The 12,652-nt window shown below is 41.5% G+C and overlaps 1 protein-coding gene across 2 annotated transcripts in view; it reads right to left on the reverse strand.

Annotated features, from left to right (window-relative positions):
* g (adaptor-related protein complex 3, delta 1 subunit-like garnet) overlaps positions 1-12,652 on the reverse strand; it is a 364,057-nt gene that overhangs the window by 12,755 nt on the left and 338,650 nt on the right. For both annotated transcript variants that reach the window (XM_090374354.1, XM_090374353.1), the window contains exon 31: positions 7,295-7,419. In XM_090374354.1, the coding sequence (XP_090230480.1) occupies positions 7,295-7,419 (125 nt within the window). The remainder of the gene's footprint in view (positions 1-7,294; positions 7,420-12,652) is intronic.

The following is a 12,652-nucleotide window of genomic DNA, read 5'->3' on the forward strand; positions in this document are numbered from 1 at the left end:
ATTTAGACAAGACTTCAGTTATAGCTCAGACACAGCATGGTTTTGTTAAGGGGAAGTCTTGCCTGACCAACTTGATTGGATACTATGATGCAGTCACAAAAGAACTGGATGCAGGGAATAGCTTTGATATTATATACTTGGATCTTAGAAAGGCTTTTGATACTGTTGCACATGGAAGACTGCTACACAAATTGGAGCAGTGTGACATTGGAGGCAAATTGCTGCTATGGATAAAGGGGTTGTTGAGGGGGAGAAGACAAAGAGTGGTAAACAATGGACACTGCTCATCGTGGACTAATGTTATTAGTGGAGTCCCTCATGGCTCAGTGTTGGGTCCATTATTGTTTTCTGTATTTATAAATGATATTGATGATGGTATATCAAGCTTAATGTCCAAGTTTGCAGACGATACAAAGGTTGGCAGGGTTGTCAAGGACACTACTGACACTATGCTACTGCAACAGGATCTGGAAAGGTTGAGCAGATGGGCTGAGAGGTGGCAAATGAAGTTTAACATTGACAAATGTAAAGTGCTACACATGGGAAACAGCAACCGCAGAGCAACGTATCAACTCTGTGGTACTACACTGACAGTGGTAGAGAATGAAAGGGACTTGGGGGTGGTTGTGCAGGCAGATATGAAGTTCTCTGAGCAGTGCAGACGGGCTGCAAGAGTAGCTCATGGAGTATTGTCAATGATATACAGGAATTTTTCCAGCAGGGATAAGTTAGTGATTATTCCCTTGTATAAGGCAATGGTCAGGCCACACCTAGAGTACTGTATACAGGTCTGGAGGCCTCATTTCAAGAAGGATGTAGAGCTGCTGGAACGAGTACAGAGAAGGGCAACAAGATTAGCGAATGGAACAAAGGGGAGCTCTTACGAAGAAAGGCTTAAGTTTTGCAAATTACAGTGTCTGGAGACTAGGCACCAGCGAGGTGATCAGATAGAGGTGTATAACGCCTTGTATGGTTTGAGCATGCTCAGTGCTGATGGGATTCTTCCTCTAGCTCAGAAAAATCACCTGAGAGGGCATAAATTCAAATTGAGGAAAGACAGATGTAGGATAGACGTGCGGAAATTTGCCTTTAGCCAGCGGGTGGTTGGTTGGTGGAACAGACTTCCATCCCTTGTAGTGGAGGTTGATAGCCTAAATAAGTTTAAGGCTCAGCTGGACAGGTATTTTGAACGAACAGAGGGGTGAAGTGGAAGTGTTTTTTTTTTTTTTTTTTTTTTGGCTGATGCTGCATAAGCTTGCTTTCTTGCATCAAATGCCTCTACTAATGCTAGTGCTAAGACATGGAATTTGCAGAATCTCAAGGATTGTCAGTAATGAACACTTTTTTCAAGAAAAGAGTGAACAGAAAGTGGACATGGAAGAGTCCAAATGGATTAACAACTAATGAAATCGACTTCATCCTCATTAACAGAAGATATATCATGAATGATGTTACCGTCCTGAATAAGGTAAATGTTGGAAATGATCACAGAATGGTAAGATGTACACTTGATATAGACGTAGGAAAGCAAAAAAACTGACTCGAGTAAATAATACAGAGGTCTTTGAGATAACAGAAGATGAGAAAAAGCAGTATGTACTGGAACTTAAGAACAATTAAGCTCAGGACCAAGATATCGACGAGGAATATTACAACTTTCTGAAAGTGATAAAGCCCAAGAAACCTATAGTGAAAAAGAAATCCAAAGAAGAAAAATTAGTCAAGAAACACTTGTTATGATGAACCGAAGGCGACAAATGAAGAGCAAGATAAACACTGACAAGGAGAAAATTTAGTATAATGAGTTATGCAAAGCCATTAGAAAGAGACTCAGAGAGAGGACATAAGAAGATTTAACACAAGAAAAGTAGAACAAGAATTAAGGGAAAACAAAAGACTTAAATCGGCAGCCACGAGCAGTAATACAGAAGGACAAATGATACTAAAACTGAAGAATACCATACCAATGGTGTACTTATAAATAGCAGAGAAGGCATAATTCAAATAGCAGAAGACTACTATAGAGAATTATACAAGTAGCGAGGGAATGATGCCAGCAGTGGGAAAGATGGATCGCAAATTAGCAACACATACGACATACCCGATATTCTTCCTGATGAGGTAGAACACACATTGAAGAAAATGAAGAATCAGAAAGCCCCGGTGGAAGATGAAGTTACTTTTTTTTTTTTATTTTGGTAGTTGTTGGCACATTGGCTTCTGTAGCCATAATGCACCTCCCAAGGTTTTTGCAGTACTTTGATCCAAGCCCGAGGCGGGATTCGAACCCGCAACCTTTGGGTTGCCAGGCAGGCACTTTACCCACCTGGCTAGCCCGGTTGGGGATGAAGTTACTGTAGAGTTGTTAAAATTAGGAGGAAGAGACATAACACAAAAACTGGCAAGGCTCTTCACAAAGTGCATTAGAAAAGGTGTGACGCCTAAGCAATGGAATAATGCAATCATAGTTTTGCTGCATAAGAAAGGAGATAAATCAGAAATTGGAAATTATAGACCAATTAGTTTGGAAATTGGAAATTATAGACCAATCCCACATCTACAAGTTGTTCACAAGGGGCATTACTAACAGATTAGAAAGAATACTTGATGAAAATCAACCGAAAGAGCAAGATGGCTTTAGGACAGGATTCTCAACTATGGATCACCTTCACGTAATATCACAGCTAATGGAGAAAGCAAATGAATATAAAACACCATTATGCCTGGCATTTGTGGATTATGAAAAGGCATTTGATTCCATAAAGCATAAGGCAATGTTTTAGGCACTGGAAAGGCACAGATACCCCATATATTATGATTTTGAAGAAAATATATGAGAACGCTATCTCCTTTATTAGACTAGACAAAGACAGTAGCAAATTTAAAATTGAGAAAGGAGTTTGATAAGGAGACATAATATCTCCTAAGCTGTTTACTGCTGCCCTTGAGGGAGTTTTCAGTAGATTAGACTGGTCGCAGAAAGGAGTCAATGTGAATGGAGAGTACCTAAACCATTTACGATTTGCAGATGACACTGTGGTCATAAGCCACGATACCAAAGAATTAGAGGAAAATCTTAATCAGTTATGCACAGTTAGTAAGGATTTTGGACTAAAGATGAATATGACTAAAACAAAAGTAATGATGAACAAGTATGCCACAGAAAGGGACATAATGATTGAAGGAGCAGTAATTGAAAAGGTGGAGTCATATACTTATCTGGGACAAGTTATTAGCTCTAATAATGATAAATGGCTGGAAGTCAAGAGAAGAATAAATTTTGGATGGATAGCATTCAGGAAATATAGTCCCATACTGCAGAGCAATATCCTAGTTTGTCTGAAACGTAAAATAATGAACCAATGTATACTTTCCACCATGACTTATGGAAGTGAAACTTGGGCACTCACCAAAAGAATGGAAGAGAAGCTGAGAACTACACAGCAAAAAATGGAACAAATTATATTGGGAATCAGACTGTTAGATAAGAAGAGAAACACATGGATTAGGCAGAAAACTCAAGTAAAGGATATTCTTATCAAAACTAAAGAACTAAAATGGTCTTGGGCAGGACACATAGCTCGAAGACATGATGACAGATGGACTAAGAAAATAACACAGTTGTACCCAAGAGGAGCTAAGAGAAAACCTGGAAGACAACAATGGAGAGGGAAAAATGAAATTCATGAGTTTGTGGGTAGTAAATGGATGGCCATTGCACAAAACAGAAGGAACTGGAAAGTTGTTGGAGAGGCCTTCATCCTGCAATGGATTTAAAATGGCTGATGATGAGCAGGGCAAGGTTTCTCAAAATGAAAAGTGGAATGCAATGTGCTATCATTGGCAAAATTGTGGATAGGATTTCCAGTCAATGGAAGGTCATTAATATACAAGAGGAAAAGAGTGGGGGAAAGAACTGAACCTTGGGGGATACCAGCATTACTGGAGAAGTTAGAAGACAGAGAGCCATCTACCATCACCCTCAGTGAGCGATCAGAGAGAAAACTGGATAACCAATTACAAAAAACAGTTGGCAAACCACAAGATGGAAGCTTGTTTAGAAGACCTTTATGCCAAACACGATCGAAACCCTTTGAGATGTCAAGAGCAACTGCTTGTGTTTCACCGAACTTTTCCATAGAATTAGTCCATAAATGGGTAACATAAGCCAGAATATCACCAGTGGATCGACACTGACGGAATCCATACTGGCGATCATTGATCAGACGGAAGGTTTCTAGGTAGTTTAAGAGTTGGCTGTTAATTGATTTCTCCATTACTTTAGAAAGAGTAGAAGTAATTGCAATGGGATAATAACTGGATGGGAGGGATTTGTCACCCTTTTTAAGAACTGGCTGGATATGAGCAAATTTCCAATCAGAAGGAAAAACACCTTTAGAATAAGAAAGTGAAAAAAGGCGGCAAAGAAAAGGAATAAGTTCAGGAGCACAGATTTTGAGAACAAGTGGAGAAATACCATCAGGACCTGGGGCTTTCTTAGCATCAAGATTTGTCAAAATCCTGACATCCTTTTGACGGAAGACCACAGGAGACATTGAATGGGGCGTGTTGGGAATGGTGGAAGGTGTTTTATCAAGATCAATAATACATGAGTTGGAAGAAAAATGGGTTGCTAGCAGGTCAGCTTTATCCTTGGCTGAAGTGACAACAGAACCATCTGGTTTGGACAGAGGTGGGAGCAGAGATGGGCAAAAGTTGAGGCCAATAGCTTTGGAAAGAGACCAGAATGCTCGGCTACCATTAGGGCAAGAAGCAAGTTTTCTACTCTTAGCCTGTTCAAACTCTAGTTTGGAATGATTAATAACTGCTTTACAATTGTTGCAAGCTTTGGTGTAGGCAGAAAATGAAACTGAAGAATTAGAAACAAGACAATTATGGTATGCAATGTTCTTCTCTTGAACAGCCTTAGCACATTTATTGGAAAACTAAGGTTTAGATAAAGGACGAGATTTTAAAGTGGAGTGTGGGATAAACGATTCCATTCTTACAAGAATAATTTCACTGACACGATCTGAGCCAATGTTGACATCAGAAGTTTTGAAACAGTAATCCGACCAAGGAAAAGAAGAAAATAAATATCGCAGGTCATCCCATTTTGCATTCTTGTAATGCCAAACAATACGAGGTTGGGAATAGCCATGAGATAAAGGCTCCATTGGAGAAGAGACAATCACCAAGTTGTGATCTGAGGTGCCTAAAGGACCTCTCACTTTGACCATGTACTTAGAAGAGTTGTTTGTGAGAAAAAGATCAAGCATGTTGGCTGTATGATTAGGATTGTCCGGTATTCTTGTAGGTAAATGAACAATCTGTGCAAGGTCATTTGTAATTGCAAAAGCCTCAGTATCTCGACTAGCTGAGTCTGTGTGACTAGAAAACGGAAGCCAGCTGGAGCTGTGAACATTAAAATCACCAAGGAAAATTACCTCACTGTTAGGAAAGTTGGACAGGAGAAAGTCAAGTTGCAAAGAGAGGATGTCAAAGAGCTCCAAGTGATTAGTGGAATTGGGAGAATGGTAGACAGAACAGACGAATATGACACGAGGTAGAGAGATTTTATGCCAGAGAAGATCGAAAAGAGGAGATTCCAAATTACTAAGTTTCTGACAGGGAATATCAGAACGGACATATGCACAAGTACCACCTTTGAGGCGAAAGGAATCATACAGCGAATAATTTGGGCAACTGATATGGGTTGATTCAACTACTTGAATCAACTGATAACTGAGTTTCTGTCAGAAAAAGTACATGGGATTTGGTAGACTGTAAGTGGAAATGGATATCGTTGAGATTAGAATTGAGACCATGTATATTTGTGAAATGAATTAGGAAGTGTTTGGGAAGTTTAGATCTTTTCGCAGATAAGCTTACTCTATTAGTTTGAGAATTCGTGATGTATTCAATGATAATAAAAGTGGGTGGGACATGCTGTATGAAGTATTGAAATTTTTGGATATGGCGTACATATGGTAAGAATATACCCAGATCCTTGACATAACGTGGCCTTGACAATGCTGTGTGCACACCAACACTGTGTGCACAAGTCAACTGCATAGTTGCTACGTAGTAGTAGTAGTGGCATGTGATGCAAGAAAGCAAGTGTATGAGCTTATGCAGCATCAGCCAAAAAAAAAAAAAAAAAAAAAACACACCATTCTCTCCAAATGCCTGTCCAGTTCCTCCTTAAATTTATTTAACCTATCAACTTCCACAATGACAGATGGAAGTTTGTTCCAGCAATTAACCACCCACTGGCTAAAGGCAAATTTCCGCACATCTATTCTACATCTGTCTTTTCTTAATTTGAATTTATGGCCCCTTAAGTTCGTAATCTGAACAAGTGGAAGGATCCCATCAGAATTCAGTGCATACTCAACCCATTCAAGGCCTTATACACCTCAATCAGATCACCGCGCAGGTGCTTAGTCTATAGCCACTGCAATTTGCAGAACTTAAGTCTCTCTTGGTAAGAGGATCCCTTCATTCCCCTCACCAATCTTGTTGCCCTTCTCTGTACACACTCAAGCAAATCTACATCCTTCCTAAAATGAAGCCTTCAGACCTGTACGCAGTACTCAAGGCGTGGCCTGACCATTGCCTTATACAGAGGGACAATCACCTCCTTTTCCCTGCTAGAAAAATTCCTATATATCATTGACAAAACCCCATTACCAGCCCTGGCAGCCTGTCTGCATTGCTCAGAAAACTTCATATCTGACTGCACAATTACTCCCAGGTCTTTTTCATTTTCTACCACCTTAAGTGTAGTACCACACAGTTGGTATGTTTCTCTGGGGTTACTTCTACCCATATGCAGTACTTTGCATTTGTCAAGGTTAAACTTCAGTTGCCGCTTCTTAGCCCATCTGCCCAAATTTTCCAGATTCTGTTGCAGTAGCACACTGCCATTACTGTCATTAACAACCCTGCCAACCTTTGTATCATTTGCAACTTCGACACTAAGCCTGAGCCTGATATACCTTCATCAATATCATTGATAAATATACAAAACAACAGTGGACCCAACACCGATGATGTAGATTTTTAAACCAAGCTATATGATGTAGCTTGGTTTGGTCTTAAATTCCACAGCTCAGCTAGAAATAGCATGCACTATGGTTGTTCATGAAAAATTATGATCATCATTATACAACTCTCCTAACTTGGAGGTAATATTTTTTATGATTGCTGTGTGCATATACATAAGCCATGATTTGTGAGGAACAAAACTTTTTTTTTAACGTGCACAAATAGAATTTAAGAGTATACATACCAGAAAAATGACAGTGGAAGCAAATTTTGGCTAAAACATGAGAGAATTCAAACTCCACACCATCAAGAGTAAGACAACTCTTTTCAATAAGTTCTCCACTTGTTAGCAACTCAGCAAACGTATCCCTGTAACATAGAAGGGGTTTTAATAGAAATAATACATATTATATTATTTAAAATTTAGATAATTTTTAATTACATTTATTTAGTTATTTATATTCCTCAATTTTGTTATTAATTTATTGGACAAAGTATGCAGTTTTATAAGTTTTCTGATTATCATCATGTAAGGTACAGTGATTATAAAAACAGAACTAAATCTGAACCAGTTTTCTCCCGTAGAAACAATAATATAATACAGTTGTTTTTATTATTTTTATTATTATTTATATATTACATTAGCATTTACAATGTAACAGGGACTATATTCTTGAACAAGGGCAACTTTCTGTAGATATAAATGCAAATACACATTCAATCAGCTACCAGCTATAGTGCTCATAACTATCGTAATTCTCTGTCAAGCCATTGTAAATGTTATCATTTCCCCCCCTCCCCTTTCACTTCTGATGTAATGGCCTTTCTTTATGCTATGTTTCTTTATAATTAAATCATTTGAGCACTGACCTTCCATTAACTATTTTTAAGAAGAAAATACACAAAACATGCTTAAAAATCAAAAATATACATACATTTAGCACCAGGGTGATTTGAAAAGAAAACTGTGGTGTACTAATTTCTTTGTGCAGAACACTAAATGTTGAACTGAGTCAGCATCATGGTGTAAGTGCAGATCAAATCATGTATTTTTAAAAAAATGTAAAAATTGTGTATTTCATGGCATTAAAAGTATAATTTTGATTTTTTTAAAGGTTGATTTTCATGTGTGTAAATGTCATATGCTATTCTTATTTTAATGAAAAAGGCCTACGTGCTCTGGATTCATTACGAAAAATTTTTTATTGTTTCTCAGAGCAAACTAAACTAAAATTACAATTAATTAGCTTTCGGCTGAGTGGACAGCCTTCTTCAGATAGAAAAATACTTTGAATGGCAGTTGGAATAGAGATGTGCACTACCAGGATTGTGTGTGAGGTGCGTGGCTAATTGTTTGAGGTTGATGTTTGTGGCTGTGACGTATGGTGGTGACGTGGCCAGCGTTTGTCTATGGACAGAATTACTGCCTCTGTGATGGGGTTAACTTGACAACCACTGTTCCTGTTCAAAGAGGTATCCGAGCATTTTATGTTTAACGATTCCAACCAGGTGCGCCTTAGATAATTGTAGGACCTGTCCAGACATGCTCGGCGACAGCTGAGTGTTCCACATCTGCCAAACGGATCGCCCTTTTATGTTCTGAAAGATGTTTCTCGAGTCAACGTCCAGTCTCTCCAAAGTAGCAGCTAGTGCAGTCACGGCAAGAGATGCGATAGATGCTATCGCATCTCTTGCCGTGACTGCACTAGCTAACCGCTCAGTAGAAGGGTGGGGACGGGTGTTTTTACGTTGGAAATGAGAAAACGCAGTTTCTTGCCTGGGAGTTGGATGCACTTTATCCCATGTGATTTTAGGATTCTACCGATCTGTTGTGACAGGTTGGGGTAGTATGGGATAAATGCCCTCGTAGATGACTCGTCACTGTTGGCGTTGCTGTTGGTAAATTGGCCAGCACACATAGGTTTACGATAAACTGTCATCTTCAAGCATTTGTCTTGGCGCCGGACGAGGGTATCTAGGTATGGTATAGTGTTGTTCGACTCCAGCTCAATCGTGAATTTTATGAAGGGCGATAGTGAGTTGAGGTGGGTTAGGAGTCGCTGACCTGAGTCTCTAGGGATAACTACGAACACATCGTCTACATAGCGACACCAAAAGGCGATGTGATCTGGTGCGTGTGTAAACGCACGTCCCTCTAACTCCTCCATCACGATGTTTGCTGTGACTGAACTGACAGGGGAACCCATGGCTCTGCCATGTACCTGCTGGTAGATTGAGTCGTTAAACATGATTGCACCCCTGTTAAGCACAGTCTGAGGGCGGCGGAAATGTCATCAGGCGTCAGTCTAGTTCTGTCGTTAAGGGTTTCATCATTGTCCAAGAGTTGTTTTGCACAAGAGATGGCAAGTTCCACTGGGATGGAGGTAAAGAGTGATATTACGTCGAACGATGCCATGACTTGATCTTGTGAGATGGATACAGTGTGGATCCTTTCTATAAACTCAATACTGTTGGAGACGGTGTAGGTGGTCTTGCCAACTAGAGGAGAAAGAAGCCTCGAGACAAACTTAGGCAACTCGTAAGTCGGTGATCCACAGCAGGATACAATTGGTCTTAGTGGTGTGTCTTCTTTGTGTACCTTCGGCAGGCCGTAAAACCGTGGGATCTGACACCCGGAGGCACGGAGGTGATTACGGGTTGACTGCGTTATTTCCCCCCCTGTTTGAGCCAATTGTTGATGAGAATATTCACCTCTGACTCCCATTGTTCCAAAACTCTGTTGGGGTTAACGGTTAACATAAAATGCTCGGATACCTCTTTGAACAGGTTGTCAAGTTAACCCCATCACAGAGGCAGTAATTCTGTCCATAGACAAACGCTGGCCACGTCACCACCGCCATATGTCACAGCCACAAACATCAACTTCAAACAATTAGCCACGCACCTCACGCACAATCCTGGCAGTGCACATCTCTATTCCAACTGCCATTCAAAGTATTTTTCTATCTGAAGAAGGCTGTCCACTCAGCCGAAAGCTAATTAATTGTAATTTTAGTTTAGTTTGCTCTGAGAAACAATAATAAAAATTTTTCGTAATGAATCCAGAGCACGTAGGCCTTTTTCATTATATTCGGACTATTCTTGGCCAACCAGCATACGATATGGTTGTGAGACTACAGAAAGATTTCATCTTTATAGCCCGTGGCAGACAACAGCTGAGGTTTGCACATAGATGCAAAGCTAACAAGATTATACCGAAAGGGTTTCGGTATAAACAACCGTTTTCTAATGAGCGTATGGGACGTGCCTGTCGGAACTTCGGCTTCAAGACTCTGCACATATGGATCGGCTGCCTCCACCATGACATACAACGTGCTTCAGCGAGCAAAGCAGCCCTACTAGCCGACATTAAGGCTCTGATTCCCGATCCTATCTACACCAATGTAATCAATACTTTATGTTACCAGGCCGTCAGAGAATCAGATCATTATTGTGCCCGACAGAAACGTAAGTTCAATACTTTAATTAATGAATCCCATCAATTTCGTCGCCAGCATAATGCCCCTTCCACAACTTGCACAGATTTCGTATTGAACCTGAGTAGCAAGCAGTTATCTGCAGAACAAATAAACTTATTGACCCCTGGCATGACATTTGCCGTTCTTCCAAAGTACCCACCGATCACCGACATCGCCTTGGGTGTGGAAACATGTCTATCATGCCTCCCAGAAGATGTAGCCAACACAATCCGCTTAAAGACCGCAGCAGTTCTACACCATGCTCGCCCCGTCTCTTCAAACCTCAGCCGTATGCAGATTTCTACCCTCAAGGCACTGAAACAGGATTCGTCCATCGTCATTCTACCGGTGGACAAAGGCCGTTGTACGGTTGTAATGAACCACGCTGATTACATGGCGAAAGCCTTACTGCTTTTACGAGACACTTCTGTCTACAAACCCTTAACCGTTAACCCCAACAGAGTTTTGGAATGACGGTAGTCAGAGGTGAATATCCTCATCAACAATTGGCTCAAACAGGGGAAAATAACGCAGTCAACCCGTAATCACCTCCGTGCCTCCGGGTGTCAGATCCCACGGTTTTACGGCCTGCCGAAGGTACACAAAGAAGACACACCACTAAGACCAATTGTATCCTGCTGTGGATCACCGACTTACGAGTTGCCTAAGTTTGTCTCGAGGCTTCTTTCTCCTCTAGTTGGCAAGACCACCTACACCGTCTCCAACAGTATTGAGTTCATAGAAAGGATCCACACTATATCCATCTCACAAGATCAAGTCATGGCATCGTTCAATGTAATATCACTCTTTCCCTCCATCCCAGTGGAACTTGCCATCTCTTGTGCAAAACAACTCTTGGGCAATGATGAAACCCTTAACGACAGAACTAGACTGACGCCTGATGACATTTCTGCCGCCCTCAGACTGTGCTTAACAGGGGGTGCAATCATGTTTAACGACTCAATCTACCAGCAGGTACATGGCACAGCCATGGGTTCCCCTGTCAGTTCAGTCACAGCAAACATCGTGATGGAGGAGTTTGAGGTACGTGCGTTTACACACGCACCAGATCACATCGCCTTTTGGTGTCGCTATGTAGACGATGTGTTCGTAGTTATCCCTAGAGACTCAGGTCAGCGACTCCTAACCCACCTCAACTCACTATCGCCCTTCATAAAATTCACGATTGAGCTGGAGTCGAACAACACTATACCGTACCTAGATACCCTTGTCCGGCGCAAAGACACATGCTTGAAGACGACAGTTTATCGCAAACCTATGTGTGCTGGCCAATTTACCAACTTCCGGCCAGCACACGCGCGGGGCCACCTCCTCTCCACTGCCCGAACCTTGCTAACTCACGCCTGGACACACTCCAGCTCCGCAGATGAAAGACGCAAAGAGATCACCAGGGTCAAAGTAGACCTTACGAGGTGTGGCTACCCCATCCTTGACAGGTGTGATCTACAGGCACGGGACAACGTGACGACCAACAGCAACGCCAATAGTGACGAGTCATCTACGAGGGCATTTATCCCATACTACCCCAACTTGTCACAACAGATCGGTAGAATCCTAAAATCACATGGGATAAAGTGCATCCAACTCCCAGGCAAGAAGCTGCGTTCTCTCATTTCCAACGTAAAAACACCCGTCCCCACCCTTCTACAGAGCGGTTAGCTAGTGCAGTCACGGCAAGAGATGTGATAGCATCTATCGCATCTCTTGCCGTGACTGCACTAGCTGCTACTTTGGAGAGACTGGACGTCGACTCGAGAAACGTCTTTCAGAACATAAAAGGGCGATCCGTTTGGCAGATGTGGAACACTCAGCTATCGCTGAGCATGTCTGGACAACCCACCACGACATTGACCCACACCGCGATGTCATGGTCGTGGACAGGTCCCACCATTATCTAAGGCGCACCTGGTTGGAATCGTTAAACATAAAATGCTCGGATACCTCTTTGAACAGGAACAGTGGTTGTCAAGTTAACCCCATCACAGAGGCAGTAATTCTGTCCATAGACAAACGCTGGCCACGTCACCACCATACGTCACAGCCACAAACATCAACCTCAAACAATTAGCCACGCACCTCACGCACAATCCTGGCAGTGCACA

This window comes from Mastigoproctus giganteus, chromosome 5 (assembly GCF_048544385.1).
Source record: "Mastigoproctus giganteus isolate SK-2022 chromosome 5, ASM4854438v1, whole genome shotgun sequence".
In the NCBI taxonomy this organism is placed as follows: Eukaryota; Metazoa; Arthropoda; class Arachnida; order Uropygi; family Thelyphonidae; genus Mastigoproctus; species Mastigoproctus giganteus.